The sequence below is a fragment of the Syngnathus acus genome, chromosome 2 (assembly GCF_901709675.1).
Source record: "Syngnathus acus chromosome 2, fSynAcu1.2, whole genome shotgun sequence".
Lineage (NCBI taxonomy): Eukaryota > Metazoa > Chordata > Actinopteri > Syngnathiformes > Syngnathidae > Syngnathus > Syngnathus acus.
Window position 1 is genome coordinate 13,168,514 of NC_051088.1, and position 24,061 is coordinate 13,192,574.

The window sequence follows — 24,061 nt, forward strand, 5'->3', positions numbered from 1 at the left end:
CTTCCTGTGGAGTAATACCTCCACTGGGATTTGGCATTTACTGCATTATTGAAGTGGCTTTGGGAATGTGACGGATTTAAAATCGGTGGCTCGTGTCTATTCCCAAAGACCTAAAAAGTTGCTCGCACATATCCATCAGCCGATATGATAGATCATGCTTGGATAAGGCCATGAAATATGACCACCATTTATTTTACGGTCCGACAAATGAGCTTTGTCTGCTCTGCGGGAATGCTTTATGAATGTCTGATACATATCATGAGGGACTTTTTTTTTTTTTTACTTTGTGACCATTTACAGCAAATTACTGTCTAGGTCAGGCGGTATTGATTCAGCTTCCAGCAAACGCAAACTCTATTTCAAGTGTTACAACTTCCATGTAGAGTAGAGGACAGATCCAAGGGAATTGCTCGGCCTTTGACATAAAATGATGACGCTCAGTTGTCGGCTCTCGTGACCTCGAAACATTAATCGCAGTCGTTTGCATCGGGCCGGTGGGCACGTTTCGTCGTTGCTGAGCGGAAAGTATTCCAAAAGGGAGACGTATATCATTGTACATAAAATATGTGAGCAATGGTTTGGTCCGGTCTTTCGTTCATTTCAGTGATGTATTGTATACACAGCAATCGATAGCTTCAGTAATTGGCATCGGCTCTGGACGCTGGCTTGTGTGTCAATGAATCTCATTGCGTTCTATTGACCCAGCTCTAGTTTTCAGGCTCAGCTCCATTGCAGCTCAGCTCCACTGCAGCTCCACTGCTTGCTCTGATGACAACGCCAATGTTTGATGTACGCTTTATGTAATAATTAGGGCAACTTTGTTCATATTTGCTAAACAGGCATTCACCAGATGATCATTGTATGTTCTGGGTCAGAAGGAGGTTCGAAAAGGCAGAAATAAGATACTACAAAGGAAACTGACATAAGAAAAAAAAAAGTCTTCAACAAAATGTTGGCTGCAGCTTTGACATAGAAAAAGTTTACTGAGTTGAAAAAGATCTCCAGCATCTCCAGTATGAGGGTTTTTAAAGCAGACTATCAACAGTGTTCATGGTTTCTTATCTGTACATTTTGCAAATATTTCCCATCTTCTTAACGATAACATGATTCTGTCTATCTTTTGATCTACCTCACTCACAGCAAGCCAGATGTACAATTGGTTTGGCAGTGTAGACTTTGTCCGCCCCATATCTGTTAATAGTGTCCATGTTAAATGTTGCTGCTAGGCCACTGAAGCCTGCAAGCCTTGTCAGCAGTTGCCATGGAGAAGAAGCAGGTCGCATCCAGTACATTGTCCGCAGTCTTATCCTGGAATAAGGATAATCTTCAGTTATAGTTGCCCTTTTTAATGTCCAGCATTGATTAGCCTCTATTTTCATACACACTTGTTAATGTAATGAGTAATGATTTTTTTTTTGTCGTCAGTTCTTTGGAATGAGATAACCGGACAAATGCCAGTACTGATGGCAGAACCACTCAGATTGTGACGGCGGCACATTTGTATTATTCTTGAATAAACAAAAATATTAACAAATATGTAAAAATGGTGCATCAATAAAACCATTTAGTTTGCCAAAGTTTTCCAGACTGGACATTGATGTGTCAATGTGTTTAACCCTGTGCAGGCTACATTTTAAAGAAGTTTCCATCAATCTTCTCCGTCGTGCTGTCTTCTACCAATCAGCTTTAGTAGTAAAGCTGCTGATGTAAATGATGCGGTTAAGTAAGGCATTTTATGATTCCCCATAGAGTAGTTGCATTGCTGCGTCATCTGGATTTCCACATGCTCAACAGAAATCATCCAGCCACTCTTTTGTTTCTTATCTTTCAGGTCTGATGGTGATGCATCCAGGATAGTCAGGTAAAGTATTCCATTTCTTTAAAAAATATATTTTGGATTGATTATGGCAGCATAGTTTAATACATGCTTAGTACAGCTACGATAGGCTCTAACTCGTAACAGAAAATGGAAAAAAGAAGAAAGATTTCTGTTTCCTCTGGCCAGTTTTTCAGTGGTGTGCAAGCCACAGTGCATGCTTTTCCTCCTTGTTTGCAGCTCTTATGCTTTGCCTGATGTGGTGAGCCTTGAATGCTTTCATTGAAAACAGTCAGGTCAAGAACGTCTGCTGTATTTATGAGTGAGCATACCAGTGCTTATCTACCCTGCCCAACAGATATGGAATGAAGACCCGATAGGCCATCATCCGTGTTCTTCTGTCGTCTGAGTATGGGTGAGGTTGTTTGGCCAAGGTTTAGTTTAGTCAGGCAGCATCCCCAAAGAATAACTCACCATGCAGGCTGTATTGTTGTATCTAACAGTAGTACAACAAAATCATTATTTTGTCTTCAACTCTGGCCCCCGGAGAGTTATTGCTGTCTTCGCTTCTGTAAGGCACTATAGATCGAGCTTGCGCATGAATGGTAAGATACAAATAAGCCTTCCCCGCCTATGCTCGTCACTTTTGTCGTTTATGAATAAAATGTCTTTAAAATACAATACAAAGTCCTCAACTGACTGACTTTCGACAGCCTCTCTAGTTACATGAGCTTTTGTTCTCGTGGCCTTGTGTTGAGGGCGTGCCGCGTAGGTGGCAACCAAACCCATCCCCCTTATCGCGGGTTTATCAGTTACCATTACACTAATTGTTGCATGTTTGCCATAGAACTGTGTAATTTGCATCTGCTGTCACTTTGCCATTCCCCTTCCCTTTCTCTTAGCTTATTCCACATGGCAACCGGTACAGCTAATCCGTAAAGAAGACTCCCATTGTTGTGTTGACTGTAGTGACCTCTTTGTGGCCAATAATGGCCATGACTGTTGTCTTGGGTCTGGCCACATTCGTGAAAATCTGTCTGTCCGTGCATGGACTACAGTAAAAAAACGGACTGGGGCATGCATCATCTGTTGACCTGTCCGGGGCTTCTAATCAACATACTTTTGTGCGACAACAAAAGCTAGCAGATACAAGCTAATACGCGACTTGAGGGGACCTGATCGTCATCTGAATGTATTGCCGTATCCTGTACATGGATGAATATTTACCCCAGTGCTCCACTTCACCCCCCCCCCCCCTTTTTGTGTACCTTTTGCTCAACTCTGAGTGTAAGCATTTCAAAATAGACAGCAGCACTCCTTTTCAGTGGAATTGCCGACATTTTCAAATCGCAGCAAACTGCATCTTGCCTTTCTGTTCCCGTTGCCTTTCATCAAAGCGCCGAGCTGAAAATCACTGCGGCAGCCAAGCAGTGTTCTGCGCACAGCAGACCTGTTGTCATGACATCCATCATCCTGCTCATACGCCACATTGTGACACAAGTCCGACCGCCCAGTTTAACATTTTGCGCGCTACATGACTTGCTAGTTTTAATTATCATTAATAATGAAAAAGCCAGTGAACTTGGCACAGACGCCATAAATAAATAAAACCTGATCCCCGAGTAGTCGTTGTGAACAGGTTTTGTCAGAGTGTGCATGTAGGGAGAGCGAGTCGGCCATGGCCGATAATAGCGGATTATTCTCATGCACACTCTGCAGCTAATGATAGAGGAATAACAACAAGGTGCCGTTTAATTGGTGTGCTGTTCTGTAATCAGGATGGATGGCTTCATTCAGATGTGATTAGAACCGAGGCGAGGGTGGCGGGGAGGCTCTCGACACCCTCGCTGACCCAATCGTATTGGATTGTTCTTCAGAGAACGTCAGGCAATAAAGATGCTCATCTTTTTTAGTGGGTCATTCATAAAGTCAGAAGAGGTGACAGAGTGCTATGGCACTAATTAGAATCGGCACTCAACATTTATATCTGTTTGTTGTCCTGTCCTGAACTTGTACATTACTTTAGGGGGGGGCAGCTTTATTTGTACCTAACAGCTGAGCGGATAATTAAAATGTCCAATCGGTTGAGGAGATTTATGAACGATTGTGGTTCTTAAAATCCCATGCTCGCACCGTATCGTATATTATTGAATATTACTTAGATCATTCTACAAAAACATTGACAATCCTTCCTTCACTTCATTTTCCCTCCAAAGAACAGAAGGTAACATTCAATTAAAACAATAACAGAGTATTTTGTTGATGTACTTAAAATGATAACAAAGTCAGACCAGATGTGCTAAAATTGGATGGGCGTGGAAGCAACCAAGTTTCTTTGCTTTCAATGGTTTGCTGAAAACACAAAAAACGCCAAATAAAGCTTGTCAGACTGTCAACAATTTAGCTTTGCTCCACTGATTTGAAAACCGACCTAGCCTGAAAGCTTCGTGTTGGCGTTGAGTAGCAATTTTCGATACCACTGATATCATTTATTTCCCAATATATAAATATTCCTTGAAATGACATGAATTTTAAATTAATTAATGGTAATTTTCTATTCTTCCCATTTCTAGTTCCTGATCGTAAAATGGCCAAAAAGGTTTGACCGATACTGGTATGGGCCAAAGTTGCAAGTATCATCATCATCATCATCATCGTTTTAAAGTCCGCTTTCCAGGCGCCGCTGGGTTGGACTGGGTTCTCGATATGGCCGTCTAGCCATACTGAGAATTTTTGGAGCAAAACTTTTTACAGCCGGATGCCCTTCCTGACAAAGTTGCAAGTACCAATATCGTGAAATTAGGGTGGTATCGGCAATGATACTCGCCCATCCCTACATACAATCTAGTGGCAGTACATGTGCTGGCCATGCCTACAGAGAGCAGACGTGACTGATGTGTGCATACGGTATGTCGATATCTATCCATTGTTGTCTCCCTCCCTATTCTCCCTCGCTCCCGGTTGCCATAGAGAGCAATGCTCATCTTCGCAGACTGCGCCTTCTTGCGTGTCTTCTCTTAGTCCCCTTTGACCCTCTGAAATGGATTTCAAGTCCTTCTAATCAGGCATTATTCTACAGAGGCTATCCAGAGCTAAAACAACACATCATATGAGTGTGAAGCAGAGAGAAAGAACAATCGAACCAATTGGTGCTGGAACATCATTGTTGATTATAAACAAGGACTGAGTGTTTCAGTCTGCTGGGCTCGGCTGATGTCATAGTGATGTGGTCCTGAACATAATGCAACCATTTCTATTGAATTTAAGTTACATTTTCAACAAAGTGCTACCCCCGCCTCTCGCACAAAGTCAGCTGGAATCGGCTCCAGTTCACACTGGTGAGAACGAGCGGTATAAAAACGCTCAGTACAGTGCTAATGTTATTGCTAAAATAAAGCTACAAACATTTTGGGAGGAGGGGCGCTGCCAATGACAGATGCAGATCAGCAATGTCCTCCTCCGTTGCCGCAGATCTAAATACACCACGTTGGAAAAGCGTGTCTTTTTGAAGTGCGGCAATTTGACTTTGAGCACACTTGCTGCTACTTTGCTTATTTTTTTGCAGCAGAATGTCATTCATGGAAAATGAGGAAAAAAATTGACTATCGGAGTAATTATTGCGAGGCAGGAAACTACTTCAGGCTCCTCCATTGTAGCTGAGAGGAGGCATTTCTAAAATTAATAATTCATTATGCCAAAATAATGGCAAATGCCGCCAGCTGTGGCATACTTACTCAACGATATTACTCAGGGCCTCGGTGCAGCATTCATCAAAAAGGAGCTGATTACAGTATGGGCTGCACTGAAGAAATTTCTGCTGATTGCTCATTGGTTTGTGGAAGATTAGCAAAGCAACGTCTTGGACGAGGGGGGGGGACGAAATAATCACAGTAAAGTGATCAAATGGCGACCTGTCCAGGTTTGCCCCAAAATTAGCTGTGATGGGCTCCTGCAGCTCACTCACAATGAAAATGAGGACAAGCTGGATGGAAAACGGAAAGATGGCTGGCTGATTGTGTGAATTTGCTTTAACGTGCCAGAAGATGTTGCCGAAGACATATCGTTCTCCTTAGAGACAAGCTGTGAGAGTGTGATTGCGTGTTGACAGATCGAGAAACATGCCTGCCTCGTGTCTGATGGGGGCACAGCTCAGTAGCGTCTCGGTGGACATTGTGTCCTGTGAAAGAAGATGACAAATGTCACAAGCTATGATCAGGGGAGGACAAAACCTCCCACACAATAAACACAAACCATCGTCACAAAGACTTTGATATGGTTGTACAGCATACTTTATTTATTTATTTTTTACATGCATAAACATGCACACACATGAGGTAATGTGTTGACTGGAGGATGTAAAGAAGAACGGCGTTGTAATTGAGGATTGCTGCTCTGGTGTGTTTGTGTGTGCTCAGCAGTTTAAGTTGACTTCACAACAGCATAACGTTCATTGTTATTCATAATGCAGTGCATCGGCGCAGGTTTGCAACAAACCCTCCCTTGAGGCAGAGATATCGATTCACTCTGCAGACGCTAACATTAAAGTTGATTTCAAGTTGTCATTTCACATGGTAGCTCCTTTGCAAAATAGTATTCTTTCATTTTGGATAGGCTTCTTGTCATGGTCATACAATCCGAATTCAAGCCATGTCGTGCTGCACCTTGAAGTGTTTTTCTTGCTATGTTTTATTTTCTGTGTGCGTTTAAACTTAATAGAAGGAAACAACAACTGGTAATAACCGTGCCTAAACTGCTTCTAAACCGTGTTACTGGTGCACTGGATTGTAATAAGGAGAGCAAGTGTCCGTCGTTGTCATGGCAACCCTGGATCAAACACTTCAATGGCCTTAATATTGGCCGACCAGCCAGTTCAGCTCTCATGTTGTCTGAAGCAGCTTTGGCGCGAGCGTCATTGTGACGAGGTGCATGCAAGTGTGTACGAACAAACAAGAAGAAAAAAAAAAAGATGTCAAGCTTTTTACCGGCTTGTGTATATCCAAACAAAATATCGTCCAGCATCTCTTCCCTGGGTAGGTGAGCTTTTTACTCGCTTCCCGACACTTTCCGGCTTCTTTTATAGCCCCGAGCGCTGGGCTCTTGGAGCAGCCGTGATCGATCAAATGCGTGAAATACATAGAAAGAAGACAGCTTTGTTTTGGTTGTTTACGTCCACAAGAAATCACCCTGGGCTCACTCCTCTTCTTATCAGTGCATGCCTTGCTTTTGGACTCAAAATTGCAACCTAATGCTGCACGGGCTGGCATTAAGGGGATATATTCACAGCTACTAGACTTCACTTGGCAACTTGGGGCTAATCTCCTAGTGGAACCAATGGACATCATTCCAAATCAAAGGCGCTCCTCGCATTTGATTTATGGTTTGTTATCATACAGGGCAAACCTGTTTTGGACCAGTGTTCCCTTGAACGGGTTTCATTATTTTTCCCGCTAATTTTGTCGTCGAGAGCGAGTGACAGGTTTCTGTGAGAATTGCCTGCCTCCTTTCGACATTGCAGCCTTATTAGGATGTGACGGCCTTCCAACGGATAACTAGTCTATTCATCTGGATGCGGCTCTCGAGAAACTCGTGTGTTAAAAAAAAAAAAAATGCAAATTGTCACTTGCAACAAGTATTTGTGAAAATCATAGAAAAAACATTTGTATAATTATTTGGAGCACATAAAAGTGCTAAAGGACAATAAAGGATAAACAAAGGCAAAACAGATGATGCATGAATGAGGCGGAGTCAATTGTTGGGCTTTGCCGACCATTCAGCTACTTTATTTCAACTTTGTTCTCATAACCTATTGCGACTTGTCCTCCCTACAGGAGACATTCCTCGCTTCCTGGCCAAGTCACAGAAACTCCCGGAAGCTTAGTGACTGTTGGCATTAGAGGAGTCATACCATGTCGCAAGTGGAAGTCCGCTTCCTTTGGGTACAGTAAGCTTTTACTTTTCATCATCACTTGATTGTGCCACAGCCACAAACGCATCCCCCCCCACTGTTATCTTGTTAACCTTTCAAAGTGACCCCCACCCATGCTCAGGCTAATCAGCCTTTGTTACGGCCACTGCGTCACTGGCGAGGACGCCGCAGTTTGCCGTGCAGCCATATCCGCGTCGTTGCCAGCTGTTCTGAGCATTTTTATGACCCAACACAGTCAAAGCTGCATCGCGATTTGTGTGCACAGAAAGCAAAGCCTATTAAGCTTGGTCTTAATGAAATATGATGCCCGTATCTACTGTATGCGCCTTCGGCTCTTCTCGCCCATTAGCCTGAGCCGAGCTGCGAGAGTGTCTTGCGGCAAGTGCTGAGATGTAAGCGCAGGCGGCGGGCGGCATCAGTAGGACAGACTTAGGGGGGGTTTCAAAAGGCTGGAGATAGTTTTCAAAGACGCCTCCCAAGGCTACGTGCTTCGTCATCAAACAGCCAGCGACTAATCCATAACCCACTTTTGGCTCGCGTGCCGTGCCGTGCAGCCCACAAATAAATCCCAGTGTATAATAGGAGCTTGTTCTATTTTTAAACAGCAGCGTTCAGAAGTTTCTGACACGTAAGATCACGGGTGGTTCGTTTTTGCAATGTGGCTTGCTATTTGTGGCACATACCTCACTCGTATGTCTCGCTTCTGTTCGGTAATCTATTTGTGATTGTCCATCCATCCATCCATCCATTTTCTGTACCGCTGTATCCCCACGGGGGTCGCGGGCTTGCTGGAGCCTATCCCAGCTGTCATCGGGCAGTAGGCGGGGGACACCCTGAACCGGTTGCCAGCCAATCGCAGGGCACACAGAGACGAACAACCATCCGCACACGCACTCACACCTAGGGGCAATTTGGAGCGCTCAATCAGCCTACCAAGCATGTTTTTGGGGATGTGGGAGGAAACCGGAGGACCCGGAGAAAACCCACGCGGACACGGGGAGAACATGCAAACTCCACACAGGGAGGGCCGGAGGTGGAATCGAACCCGCACCCTCCGTACTGTGAGGCGGACGTGCTAGCCAGTGCGCCACCGAGCCGTCTGGTTTAGGATGTGTGACTACTAGATTGTCATTTGATCGGATTTTTTTTTTGGAGACTCATTGTTCAACAAAACATTCAAATGTATATGACATAATGGAAGCATTAAACTTACCAACAAAGAAAAAGGCTTTAAGAACATAGACTTTGAAAATATTTTATCCTAGATTGCATCACTAACACACCATAATGGCTGTAAAAAAAACTTTTTTTCCAGTCGTAACTTTTTTAGGGGGCGGGGTGGAGGATGTACCTTTAATTATGTTACAAGAAAATGTTTCAAAGAGACTTTTGGAATTTATATTTAAATAAATAGAAGTTAACCTTAATATATCCCATACTTAACAGTGGAAACGGTGGTTTTCGTTTATTTTCTAATTTATTGTCTGTCCCCAGTATAACATTTCAACATGTTTCATCTGTATTAGTTTTGCCCTTTTCAAGAAAATCTACATATCACACTTTTTGGAGGAAATTTTAGGATTTTAATCTGTGTATACTACTCATAGATTTCCACTCTGTTCAGTTGAATTATAATGAAAAAAAAATAGCCAGTTTCTTATGATCCATCTCCAATATAGCAAAGTAGCCCCCATCAATTTAGTTTGGTAAATATTAAAACTTCACATATTAAACTTGACCTAAAAAATATACACTATGTAATCTTGCAACAGACATTTTCTAAACAGAAAGGCAACCTTGAAGAAATGAGTAAAATGCCAATTGAAACGGGCAGTGGGAAAAAGGGCTTGTGGAATTTTTTTTTTATTGTCAATGCAGGATAGTTGCAGACATTGTTTATCAACTTCCGACAGGCCCCTGCTGTTACCTTAGCTCTGACAGTCTTGGTTGCAAACGTGAGAATGGAGCAGCAACATCGGCGCGCTGTTCAGAGTTGATGCAATCTCATGGGGCCGCCTATCACATTCATTGCTTGCGGTGCAGCTGCAAAAGTGAAATAGCAGAATAACGTTTCCCATAGGGCTGACTTAAATCTTTACCTCTGTTCTTTGCTTGTCTGTGCTCCCACGCTGTATCACTTAGCTGTTTTCTTTTCCCCCCGGCCAACCTTTTGCCTCGCTTGTATCCTAGCAGTTGCATTTAGTGAGCAATTGTGCTGCACGAGCAACGTCGTAGCTTCACCGCGCCGAATCATTTTCTACAACCAAGTGTGTTTATTTTGGAGCCAAGTTTGCCAGCGTAATTGGTGAGCTCACCGATCCTGCTGATGTTAAACCAAGCAAAAAGTTTGGATTATTTTCAAACAAAAAATTTGATCCATCATTTATGGCCTCACCTAGGGAGCTAAAACTAAACATGTCAAACAAAGTCCGGATTGATCCTCTTTTCTCCCTGCCATGAGCATGAAGCAATCAGCACGCTTGACGCAATCTCCACCAACCACAGCACATCAACAATAAGCGGCTTCTTTGCATTTGACGACCGCTTTCCAAAGAAAAAGCATAAATCCCGCACCCGTAAGCTTTTCCAAAGAAAGAAAAGCATGCCGGTGCAGGCGAAACGTTATTAGCTAAGGTTATTGTGTTGACCCGGCGCCGGTAGCCCCGAAAGCACTGCAAGATTAACGTCAAAGACAATTACCTGTTAATCCAGGACGGGCATAGTGCCAATGCATAGTAGCCTACAGTTTATTTGAAGGATAATTCCATATCGGTACTCGGTTGATATGTTTTAAAGTTTTTTTTTTTTTTTTAATAGTACCCTAACTTGATATTAGAATGCATTTTGTCCTTCAGACCGGGAAACTCCAAAATTGTCATCTTGCGAAACAAATGAAAATGATCCTAACAACATGCCCAAACATCCCCCCAATATATTTATTCTCACAGAGCTCTCCTTGCATCTTCTTTTGTTTTTCTTTCACAGCAATTTTACTTTTTCAGTCTGATATCTCAATCAAAAATACCTGTGACATGATTAACAACTACATAGCATGGGATTGACAGAGATAAAGGTGAGGTGGGGCGTAAATCTCTCAGCAAGAATTTACATTCACCCCTGATAGTCCCTGTGGTAGCACTAAAAGGTCATGAAGCCGCAAATATCGAGCTGCCCTGTTTATATGTGTTCCGGGTTTCTGATTTTGCGCCTGGCCATTAGTTTAGAATCTAAACAAAGAGCTCCTTGTGAATAATTCACATGCTTTATGATGCTCATTATGGAGAATGACTGCATCACAACCTTTGATTATCTTCAGGTCGTCTAATAAGACTGCAGAGTCTATTGATTGCATGGAGCAGACCCAGGAATCTTATCGAAATGCAAATTTGAATTATTCAAACTGTTTTACTACGAAGCTATGGTAAGGCATGAAGAGTGTGGTTTGGAGTTGGCCCCCCTCCCGCTTCCAACAAAACCCGACGCACCAGTGCACATGGTGGTGCATAAACTTGACTGGCCTCCAGAGTCCTGACCTCAACCCATGAGAACACGTTTGGGATGAATTGAGTATTGTTGTTCTATCCAACAATGTATCAAAAATGTTAAGGGGGACATTTTTTTTAAACAAATACAAATATATCATCAAGTGGTTGCACAAAATGAAATCTGGATTCAGACACGTTTATTGTTAGATTAATAGTCCACTTAAAAAACACTTGTGGATTTTTGACGTTTTTATTTTGTGCAACCGTTTGACGAAATGAAATGTAATTTCAGGATATTTTTTTCCATGTTTTACAATACTGTCAACTGTGTTGTGTTCAGCTTTCCACATTCCACCGTATTGTCATTGTTCATGGCCTTGACGTTTTTTGGGTTGTATACGTTTTTTCTCTTTTTGTGTTTACTGTTTGTTATCGCACGTAGTAACACACACTGTGGTGTGGATGAAACACAAAGGCAAAGATAAAAGACCTTTCAGCTTTGTTTGAATCTGAATTCTTTATTCTTCCTTTTTAATTTACTGCTGTCTGTAACGTTTTGAACTCCGCCAGATAGGAACTTGCAAACATTTTAACAGACCAGTAAAAAAGCGTGTGTGGTGTCGTTAAATGCCTGCAGTTGTCTTTTCAGCTTGTGTTTTATCATTTGTTCCCAGTTAATTACAGGGCCTGCTGGAACGCACAGTTTCGACTCCAGAGTAAAAGTGGTCGTGTGGCTCATAAGAACTTGCTTTGGCTTAGTAAACACAAGAATGTGGCTCTCGCACTCTCTCTCTCTCTCTCTCACTGCCCTTCCCTATGCTGAGTTGTGTTTCTGAGCCTTTGGCCGAGAGACAAAGGCAGGCAGGGGTGTGTATATTTCCTGTCGGCTCTTCCTGTGCCTCCATTGTTTTGCATGTGGAACGCTGCGGTGCACCTAATCGCTTTTTGAAGGCTCGTGGTGTCCCAATATAATGATGCTCGGGAAACATTTATTATAATTGCTGGATTCGTTTAGATTTTATGGCTCGGTTGAAACAATCGTGCTTGTAAAAGGGCACTTAGGTAAATATTGTGAGTCACCTATAAAAAAGAAGTTGTATAATACAGGATAATCATGTTTGATGCTTTTTTTATGGTTCTAAATGGGCAAAAATGCTAATTAACCACAAACTAACTTGAAATCCTCTTTGCCTTATTGAGTGATACTCATGAAAGTTCGGAACATTCAGAGAAATTCTTAAACAAAATAGATATAACAATAACAAAAGATAAAAAAAAATTACAATCCTAAATTGTTTGCTATTGTAATTGCCTTTGAAAAGCAAAATGTTAAGTTCAGGGTACATCATTTTTGTCCATTTCTGTTTTCTTTTTAAATAGTAAGCTAGTAAGCTGTGTGTTTCCTTTTTTCACCACCATTATGATTGGATGCTATGGAGAAGACCTTGAAATAATAAACGTGACAAAAATCACTTGCTCAAGAGCAGTTCTACATGGTGAGAACTCGCTCCAGTAAACAAACATTTATTTTCTGTACCGCTTTGTCCCCACTTGGGTCACGGGCGTGCTAGAACCTATCCCAGCAGTCATCGGGCATACATATAAAAAAACTTTTTGAATTCGGCGATGCCACATGCCTGAACTCTGATGGAAAGTCTATTGTATTCTATTGAAACCAAATCAAAGAGATACATGAATTAGAAAGTAAAATTTGGCAAGAAATGTTTCTCATTGCAAAAACAGTTGCTAACACTTTTGTGTCTTCACATTGTTGGCAAGCAGAACTGTGCAGCAGTGTTGTAAATTAAGCTACTAGTGAGTAATACTTGCTTTCGGTTGTATGGCAGTCTACTAATTTCAACCTTTAACACATCAGTCACCAAAATAATACAGAGATCACACTCTCAGTCCCAGACATTTGCGTTCATGTTGCAGAAAGCCGAGGCCGTCGCGCTTTGATTTCATATCAGTGGTGTGCGAGGTGTGCACAGCCGCAGCCGCGGATATAAATGTCATCGTATTTTCTAGTTTTTCATCTCGTAATGCTGTTGACCAATGTATTCGTTGTGCTCGTGAGAGGAACTGTGAGGGGGGTGGTCAGGACGCCAGCGACTTATATGCCATGTTTCAATCATATGCCACGTTTCAATCATAGCAGATGCTAACGTGCTGATGCTCTCTGCTCTCAGACGTGTTGTGGCTAGACTGTTGTGCTGTGCAGGAGAGCGGATGGATGGATGGATGGATGGATGGATGGATGGATGGATATAATAAAAAAATAAATAAATATCAAATTATTCACAAACTCAAGCCATAATTAATGTTACCTTTACCCTGTGCATCTCACTCGAAAAAATATATTAAAGAGACATAGCAAACATAAACAACTGACTTAATGTGGTTGCATAAGTGTACACCCCCCTACTTAAGTGGCTGTATTCAGAATTAACCATTCAAATTTGAATGTTGAATTGGAGTTAGCACACACCTGTCACCATTTTAAGTGTATCCAGTTACTTGGTTTCGGTAAGTACTCAAAAGTACTCGCACTGGAAAAATGTGGTCTCAAGTATCCCTAATTGCGTGCATGCGCACGTGTGTGTGTGTGTGCGTGCGTGTGTGTGAGAGTGAGAGAGAGAGATTTTGATTGCAATGAACAAGCTTACAAGAGCACATCAGTCAATGATTGCAATGAACAAGCTTACAAGAGCACATCAGTCAAAGGAGACTTGCATGATGTATGATGCGGTCAAGGGTTAGGGTTAGGGTTAGTCCATTCCCCAATCTTGTATTTGCACTCATGCCAAGGCCCAGGTTGACGCTTGTTTCTGTTGCAGTTGGGCACTTGCAATATAGCTACCTTTGGTAAATTCCTCCCTCCAGCAGTTATGTAAGTCACGTAATGCCTGGCGGCAGAGCACAGGTGTTACATTTCCACACAAAATCATGTGTGACATTAGTGTGAACCTTGAGCTTGTTACAAGCTCTGCCCATCCATCCTTGGGAAACATGTCGGCGCACTCCTTTCTCTCTCGACCTGCGTTTTGCTTTCACTCCGTTATGCGATGACACTTTGCCGAGTAAATTAGATATAGCGAGAGATTACCGATACAGTGTGACTCGCGCATAGCTTATCCTTTCATCAACTCCCTGCCCCAGTAATATCAGGCGAACAGGCCTCGGAGCTCTTCAAGCCTTAACTCCCTGTCTGATAGGCATTTGCAATTCCGCCGCATCAGTTCGCAGATCAAGCCGGGAGGGTGACGAGGGGCTGCTTTTCGGCGAGCTCAGAGGTGATGGAGCAAGGACTTAGTGCACATTTCTCTACAAAGACAAAATAACTGGGGAGTATGATAGCTTGTTCTCAGCTGATTTATACCACTCAAGTAGAGGGTTTTGGCCGGTGAGATATTAATCAGACAATGGCGTGGGTCTAATCCACTTGTGTGTGTGTGTGTGTGTGTGTGTGTGTTGGGATAGGGGGGGCAATAACATTGGGGGTTCATGGGAAAGCTTAGCCCCTCTAAGGTGTCCCAGGAGGCAAACAGTTCATTCAACTTCCACTATTCTTCTGTACTGTGTAGCATCAGCATGTTTTAAACGAATGACAAATCTTGCTTTTGACATTTTCATGTTTTAATCTGTTGGGGTTTTCTAGATTTTTTTTTTTTTTTTAAATTAGAGTTTCAATAATGGCTTGTGCATTTCAATGTTGAGTGCAAAGTTTATCTGCCCAGCTGTCCGCCACTCTCAGGCTGCTGTTTCACTTGAATGCCCTGATCCTCCCCCAGCCCGAGCCCTGCCCGCCTTCAATGCCAGAGTGGCACTTAATAGAAGAAAGTAAAATAGTGTAAATCCACTTTACATTATCCCTTAATGAGTGTGCTAACAAGAGGAAGGCGATGGTGTGACAGTGTGTAAGCGATCACAGGTAATCTGTTGAAAAGTGTCAACCATAATGACAAATGATACATACTCAGAAGACCTTTGTGCCAATGTTGTCCAGCCTTATTCTCAGAGTTCCTTTAAACCTTGCGAGGATGTTGTCATCAGAAACCCTGTTGACATTTGTGACTGGCAGAACAGAACCTTGTCAAATTGTTTTTATTCCGATACCTGGGCGTTTCCAATCCTTTGAAAATTGCGACCAGTGGAAATATGACAATAATGCTTGATTGGCGCTTGATGTGGAAGACTACTAACACAACTGCAGGCTGTGAGAGAGCGTGCAAGGGGGCTTGCATGTATGTGTGTGTGTGTAGGAGTGAGTGAATTGTGTGTGTTGGCTTCTCTTCACCAAAAAGTCTTATCTTCTGCAATCAAGTCTCAGTGTGGGCCAAGATATGGTTCTTTCTCGATGTGACAGTTAGTAGCTATGAGACAGCTCTTTGTTTGGGCCTCTTTGAATGTCTCGTCTGTCTTTTTTCTCATGTTCCACGGCTCGAGGCCAAATCGAGAACAGTAGAAGCCTTCGCACTGTGCCCTCTATGCATCAAGGTTCAAAGTTGCAGCATAACATTTTTATAAAAAAAAGAAAAAACAACACAAAGACAAAAAAACATCTCGCATTTCATCTCAATGGAGGTTTACTATCTTACACGTTAACTCAAAAGTTGTTGCAAATCAGCATTTTGGACAAATGTACCAGGACTCTTAGTCTTTGTATCTACGGAGAGCAGTTGTAGTAACAATAAAAAAAAAAAAAAAAAAATGGGGGAACTTAGTCGTGATCACGTTAATTTACTATCTGCAAACTGAAACTGACGATCACGTTCCCAAACAATAACTCTGCAGAGGGGATGCATTGCCACCTTGTGGAATCTCACAGCACAACATTCAATTAAAAATAATCCCAGCAATGAAGACCTTTGCGACTTTTGTGTGATTAAGTAAGGGCTGTATAAATAAATTTGACTTGACTTGATAAAAAGTATAAAAACTGAAAGAATGATGCGCTTGTCTCAATTTACTCACATTTACACATTCGAGTGAAATCTGGGCCAGTTGAATAGAACACAAAATTGATTGCTGGAAACCACATGGCTGTACCATCTTCCAACTTGTGATTCCACAAGTTGTGCATTATTTAGTTGTTGCATTATTGTTCCTCTCTAACATAGATAAACAATACATTTGCAGTGAATAGAAAATTTTCATTGAAATGAAGTCATATTTTCCACCCCACCTCTGGTAATGACTCCAACCAAGGCACCCCATTGAGGAATCACTGCGCTAGGCACAAGTCTCCCGAGGGTGAGATAGGCCCCCCTACAAAGCAGGATGGGAGTAGGCGAGATGTACAAGTCAGGCTATTCCAGCAGGAGTCTTGTTCATATAGACCAACAGCGCAGCGTGTCTTGTCTCGGGTTGATAGGAACGATTCCGGAGAACGGCCTGACCCCAAGCAAGAAAAAAAATAACATAGTTGTTCTGCTTTGAGGTGTCAGATTGTACAGAGCTTGTTCTTTGGGGCCAATCAGATGTGTTAAATCAATTCAAAGGAGTCTGGCTGCCACTTTGGTATAACATCCTGTTCAGGGTCACTCAATGTTCTTGGTGACTTTGGGCAAAATGTAGAATATATCACGCACTGGCCTGCAGTCAATCATAGGGCGATGAACTGTAAACAATGCACTGAGTGGGAAGTTATATAACGCCAGCTGCACAAAAATTATGCGAACTACTTTAACGCTAAGATCATTTTCCCTCATTATGAATGAGTTTTAAAAGCATTCATGAATTTGTAGTATTTCAGTAGATTAAGAATTAAGAATAATGTATCTTTGAAAGTAGACGGGATTGAAATTCAAAGGGTAACAAACGCCATCTTTAGCTATCATGATTGACGAATACATTACCTGAAAGTCCCTAGCGAAAGCTACAGTAGTATTGCATAAAATAAAATATATGTTCAACAAATATCTGCTGTTAACATTTTATATCATATTGATTGTTCCATATACGTACTTGACCGACCGTGTAGTTGCGATAGAGAGACTTTTTCCTATTTCCTTTCATAAGATCAGTAAGAACACACAGGTCAGCAGGCAGCTGTTTTATTTTAAATTTTTTAATTTATTATTATTAGTAGTAGTAGTATTGATGTTGTTGTTAATAATATTAATATTAATAATAATTATTATTATTATATTATTATGTTGTTGTGTTTTTTTTTTCATTTTGCCATTGCAGTTTACATGTAGTTCCCGATTGTCATTTTTCAATTCCATCTTCCTAAAAAAAATGCCTGCTGTGTTTCTCTTGATTCCAAAACATACACACCACTGAACTAGAAAACAATGTGTAAATAATATATTAACTGCTATTACATTTCACATTGCTTTTTAACCTTCAGGCGACTCAAAAGTACTTTTTACATTGTAGTCTCACTCAGCGTAAGCAGCATGTTGTGACAAGACTGAATTGGAGGCAAAGGTCAGACCTGCAACATTTCAGCTGGCGAGACTGCCCATGTGGACTTTTTTAATAATACCTTTGTGAGCCAGATTTCAATGAAATAGATGTTGGAAGCAAAATACAGCTAGGAAATATTTTGCAGTTTAGCGGTCTGCGCTAGTGCCTATGTATTTCTCGCGGGTGGTACATACAATAGTTGAGACTCAGTGTATTTGATGCTGCACAAACAGATGTGACGGCTCATATCTTGTGCGGCCGCGAGCATATGGTGAGTGAGGAGGGTACACATAAGGCCAAAGTACCTGGATGAGATGATGAATTCAACCCTGCAAGTGTGTTCTGTACTTGTGTGCACGCCTGTGGATGCCTCGGAGCTTGAGCTCTTGTGTTGAAATGTGTTTCCGTTAAAGCGTGAATCTACGGCTCTCTGTCGATTTGAAACAGCATCTTCGCTCCCCGCTCCTGTGTGTGTGCTCCGACTGCTAACTCATTGAGCTCACGGTGCCGTGTGTGGGCCCCTCCCCACCTACAGACACGGCCTTGCTGGCTGGACAGCTTCTGTGACATGCAACGTTTCACTGACATTACAAGTGACAATACCAGAAAACTGCATTTAAGCATTTGGCAAAATTTACTTCACCAATTACGTTGATCAAAACGTTTTCGCATTTTTTTTTTTTTTTTAAATTAAAGATACGAGTAAAAGATTTTAGACAGCAAACTAGGTGAGAGATAGAATTAAGCAAACTAATTATTGAACTTTACTTCATCCTCCGTCGCTTCCAAATTAAATTGATCATCAATTCTACACAATTGACAGAATCAGTTTGTATTAATTTTTATCATTTATTTCTTTGCACATAGACAACAAAAAACAATACAGTTACCAAAAACATTTGCGAAATAATTGGAATAATAAACAAAAAAGCCTAAAATAAAATAAGAGGCGATATTTCACTGAAGATTATTCTGTGCACGTGTACAAGCTGCTACCAAGAAGTAGAAATATTCGTTTGGGGGCTCATACATTGTGTAAGATAATTGGATTTGTATTAGCCTTGCATTGACACTGGTACTTGCATTGACACTGGTACTTGACATTTTACCCTGCCCTTGAGGCCAATAGGAATATCCAGGTCAGAAACAACAGTGTGACTTTACTGATTCCATAATGGAAAGGCCTCCTTTGTCATTTTTGTTTAGTTCACCTAACAGTAAAACATTTACTTGCAGCCTTGTTGCAATGTTTCTAAAACCCGAGACAGAGGAGGTGATGAATATAGAATAGACAATGAATGTGAATAAATTAGTTTTTTTTTTACTCACTGATCATTGATTCGTAAAGCGTAAATCGTAAAGCATAAAAATGACTTAAAGTCATACTTTGATTTTTCTCATTTCAATTCAGTTGAGCAAAATGACAACTTTGAATCAAAATATCGTTTGCTCCATTTTTGTAACCCTTTGTTCATCCCTAGCAACAACAATGTTATATTGATGATGCGAGAAAAAAACAATGTGATGCATCACAACATCAATATTTCATCCCCCGCCTACTTTTTACACTGGGCGCCATAGTGACTTTAAGTGCACAGATAGTTTCAACGTCATCTCCCAACAAATAGCTCAGAGATGTCTTTTGTTTAATAATGTTATCCAAGGTGTGTTGATGCATTCATTGTTAGTCTCAAACGGCTCTGAAATCGATTCAGACAACACTTGCATGCAGATGTGCGTTGAGATGCGCACGCGCAGCTCATCAGAGGATGTCAGAGCTGGAGGGATCAACACTCTTGCTTGATAATTAGAAGGAGCGCAAGCGGCGTAATTGCGCTGCGGTGACGTACGTGTACAATTAGCCTCTACACAGGTTCATTAAGGAAACAGCGACGCTCTGACAATACGAGTCGTCTTGGTTTTAATACTCGACAACACTGACAAAGCAGAACACGTGCGTCCTGCTCAGACTGCATGTGTGTATGTGGAACTGCTCCTATGGAGATGTTTGCCAGCCTACAGGTGTCAAAACTACAATTTAAATATTGACATTTTTGAACTTCTAGTGTTGTTATACCTTGTACGAGATACATCTCTGTTATGTTGCCTGCGCTAAATTCAAAATTTCCATGAGCTGTTAACTTGCTTTTTTTCCCCACAAGTTATCTTTTTTTTTAATTATGTATCATGAACCGTATCAATGGAGCTTCCTCACGTCTGTCCCGAATGGTTTGCACAGCCTTGTCTGTTTTGAATGACACTACAGAGAAAGTGCATCAATTTGAGAGCTGAAATGGATGAGGAGGGGCGGGTGCAGTCTGCGAGGAGACGAGAAATGGCAAAAAGGAAAGGAGAACAGAGCGAGAAGTGAAAACAAAATGGGATGGTGAGCAAAGAGAAGGCATGATAATGAGCCCTACCTCTGACACATCCTCCTGTTTCTATGGAGACCGAGGAACCAATCCCGTGGCCTTGAAGAGGACTGTACTACTGAGAGGATGGGAGAGGGTGGAGAGGGGCGTTACGCTGATGCGTGCAGAGGCAACGCATCTTCCTGTAGTTGGCCCGCAGCTTTGCAAGAAGTTGCCCCCCCCCCCTCTTCCAACCCACCACCACCCCGGGGACATCCAACATCATCAGGACCATGACAGTCCACAACACACTCCTCCAGCATCACTAGATCCCTACCCCGCACACCTCCCCCCCACCCCCAGGCAGCTTCTTGGATGCTCCTCATTACATCACACACCCATCTCCCTGGCAGTCTGTGTTTGTGACCGGACGAGCGAGGGAGAGCGAACGTGAGTGAGCCCCCGTGTGCGCACGCTGTCCCGCAGTTGAGTCCCATTGACCAGCACACAGGCAGGATGGACAAACCGAGCGTGTGGCGAGCCGTGGTGAGCAGCACGGATCCCCGGCGAATGAGAGACCCCGCAGCCCACCCCAGCAGACCGGGCTCCGCCATCGGGTACCGGCTGTATGACATGTGAGTAGCGTATTCAGCGGTCCGCCTGGCGTGGTGTGCCGCTCATTCATGGAGACACCAGCAGGGCCGGCCGGTTGAGACGGAAGCCGTCATTTGTGTGTAGTGTCTGTGCTGAGTCACGTATGGCGTCCAGACCTCCTTCTGTCCTCTCACGTTCCCTCTTCGTGCTTGGTAAACAATGTTGCTTTTACCAGGGAGGGGCAGTGAGGTGGAACGTAAGCGAGAAGGAAAGATTGACGAATAATAGATGGCGCACGTGGTGACATTCATATTGTTTGTGACAGCTGTGATGAGAGTATGAAGGCGATTGTTGCTGGAGTGTCGGGTTGCTGCGGAAATTTAGTCATTTATCGGTGGATGCTCCTTTGCACCTATTTGTGTGTGTGTTGCATCGCTACCATGATCAGCTCATGGCCCGAGGACAATTGATGATTCATTACATGTAGCATACAATACAGTAAGTATTAATAAGTGAATTGATTCGATTTAGTGTAGTGAGCTTCACCACTTTGTTAACGCTGTGTGAGCAAATAGTTTGTGAACAATCTTCCGTGACCTAAAATGGCAAAGTGTTTGGATTTGAATCATCTATGGTCCATAATATGATGTGATAAAACCAACGTTGAATGCCCATGACCTTTGATCCCTCAGACTGTAGCACACTAAAAACCAACACCATTGTGAAAATGACATTTGGACAATTGTCTGTATATCAACAAATGCAAATTAAAATCTCAAAAGGCCGCCAGCTTCTCCGGGCCCAGGCTCCTCAAAGATAGGGTAACAAAGTGTGTTGTGGTCTGACGAGTCCACATTTCAAATTCATCCATTCATCTTCCAAACCACTTTTATGCTGTCACAAAAGCCAAACATTTTTCCCGGGGTGTCCCTGCTTACCCCAGCAAGCCACATTCTGCTTCCACGAACTGTTCATATTAGCCTCATGTTCACACTCATACTTACTAGCTTGTGAATCCTGTGGTGCTACATCACCCTTCCATGTCACAATCTACAATTAATAGCATATAGATGTCAATTAGTCATCTAAATGAAAACGAGACCTTCGCGGCTCTCCACTGAGTCCTTCACAGTTAATGTCGTTTGCTCCCGTGTTTCCATGCATGCGGTCAAGTTCCCTCTGTCTCGGTGATTAGACTTTCATTGCACGCGAGTACCATTCCTCTATATACTTCATCAAAGCATGACAGAACAAGTTTGCATTTTCTTCTACAGTCAGATACGTTTGTTATTAGCATAACTCGGAAACGACTCTGACCCTGGTGGAGGTCAGTGCTCTCTGATATGTTCTTGGTTGGATTGATCCCAGCTTCTAAGAGTAACATGTCCAGGCAGAGTACAGCAATGTGCAAATTCACGACTTTGTATAATATCTCCTTTTGTTAAAGGGCAAGCGACATATGCTGCTAATGTGTTGGTTTCGCTTCCAGTCAAACAGGCTTCTCAGTCCTTCTATAATGAGCAACATAAGAGGAGCCTGGTCTTTTCTAAATGGCCTTTCATGTTTGCTAGCCTGCTCCTGTGAAATTCTAATGGTGAGCCTGCAACAGTGGGAGGCGAAGAGCAGAAGTTTGGGGCTTAGCTGAAGGCTGTCTGCTTTTTAGCATGCTTCACTGGTCCATCCTTAAGGGAGGCAGATGTTTCGTCGGGGTGAAAATATGATGCCCTGCGAGTACATTTAGCAGCGCCAATGTGTCGGATTTGTTTTGTTGCAAATGGATACTGGGTGTGCAAGTTGGGGTGTACAAAATAATGACACCAATCGGTTTGGATATTTTTTAAATAGATGGGGTGGAATTTATGTCAATTTCGGAGCCTCAAGAAGGGCAAAGTTTAGCATTTGGAATAACAGCATGACGAGTCGACTGTCATGGCTGTGACATTGCCGTCAAGGAGGTTCAATCTTGGCGCGCTGATTGCTAGCTTCAAAGGGACGTTACTTTTGGTCCTCACTGTGCCAACTGAGCTTCATTGACATTCTGAGCTTGTCTTCATGTCATGAAGCTGCTCCAACAGGAATTCCCATTTCTCGTGATTAGCTGAGAACATCTTAATGCGCTACTCCTGCTCCAATGACGCCAGCGCTGATGAAATAGCGAGTGCGTCACCACAGCTGACAGAACATTTGCCTTTTCAGAGTCTTTACAGAGGAAGCACTAAGCACATTCGCTGCGAGCAAACCTCCACAGCGCTTTAGTGCAATGTCTACATTGCTGGCACATGGGCTGGCACAGAGCCGGCTGTCAGCACACATGGCATCAGTGGATGTGTGCAAAATGCTGCAGAGATGGAACTTAGTGACTCATTTGCCCAAACACAGGAACATACTGTGTGTATGTGTAGCCCTGTCATCATCTAACCCTTTGAGTCCCGCCCCCCGCTCGTCTGGCAATTGCTCTGACAGTTTGCTGCCAAACGTTACGACAGCTGACATTGCAGTTGACAATATTATTATTAAGCGTAGAAATTACAGGTTTGGTCTATGAATTTATATTGATGGAAGAATGTGAGGATGTGGAATTAGTCACCCTGGATTTGAATGTCATGAGCAGTGTTTTAAAATCAAGTTGTTAATGTCACTGGAATGTAAGCGTAAAATCTGTTGTTTTTTTGTTTTGTCACCAATTAGCTGCTTCATTTCTTTGCACATTTTAATCTCCTTTTGATTGCTCGGAAACGTGGATTGAAGGCTTCAAGGGTGATCTACAGTACGTTGATGGCTTTGCATCTTCATTAATTGCGATCTTTTTAGTTTCGACAATGGATCAATTAATCCCAATCGCTAGAATTTAACACTCCTTTTTACTATTATTACTCAGAGCTAATTTGTTTTTATGTACTTTGAAAAAATAGCAGCCATTAAACCGCCAGTATTTAACCTGAAAAGCTCAAACAGAAAAAAAAAAAAAAAAACCCCAGTGGAACATTTGTGTTTTCTCGATACCGCTCATCGGGTTGCGAGGACGTAATCCTTCCCATCCCACCGGGCCATTGTGCTGCCCTCAGTAAGCAGGTTAGAGAGGATCACGGAGGGCCCTGGAGGCTTTCTGTTGCGATGTAAAGCTAGCGTCACTCAATCCAGCAAGGTGTGCTTTGTCCTCCATACTAACGTGACATTATTATTTTTCTTTTGTAGTAATAGGAAAATGAAGCTTCATATTTGCTTCAAGAACCAATTGTATTTTTTTTTTCATATTTTTTTACATCAACAGCTAGATATTTGCTGTGTTTTGCCGAGTGTCAGCCACCGAGTTTTTAAGTCATGTTCAAAGACGATCAAGCCGGCTGGATGTGCTGCTGCTGCACTCACGGGTGCACGTCTCAGTGAGTTAAAGTTTCCTCGGGGGACCTGCTAGTGCTGATGCATCAGAGGCTTGAAACAGACCATAATAAGGCGCTGCCTTTGCCAACAGCAG

At 42.5% G+C, this 24,061-nt stretch overlaps 1 protein-coding gene and 1 long non-coding RNA gene across 6 annotated transcripts in view; both read left to right on the plus strand.

Annotated features, from left to right (window-relative positions):
* LOC119130828 (IQ motif and SEC7 domain-containing protein 1-like) overlaps positions 1-24,061 on the plus strand; it is a 74,403-nt gene that overhangs the window by 12,593 nt on the left and 37,749 nt on the right. For 2 of the 5 annotated variants that reach the window (XM_037264774.1, XM_037264834.1), the window contains exons 2-3: positions 1,832-1,861; positions 7,645-7,752. In XM_037264774.1, coding sequence (XP_037120669.1) covers positions 1,832-1,861; positions 7,645-7,752 — 138 coding nt within the window. Of the gene's footprint in view, positions 1-1,831; positions 1,862-7,644; positions 7,753-20,382; positions 20,628-24,061 lie in introns of those variants that run through there. The other 3 variants (XM_037264792.1, XM_037264783.1, XM_037264802.1) reach the window with 3 other exon arrangements.
* Positions 9,521-12,497, plus strand: LOC119130867. Its single transcript, XR_005099545.1, has 2 exons — positions 9,521-11,058; positions 11,099-12,497. It is a non-coding gene; the product is annotated as an uncharacterized LOC119130867 (long non-coding RNA).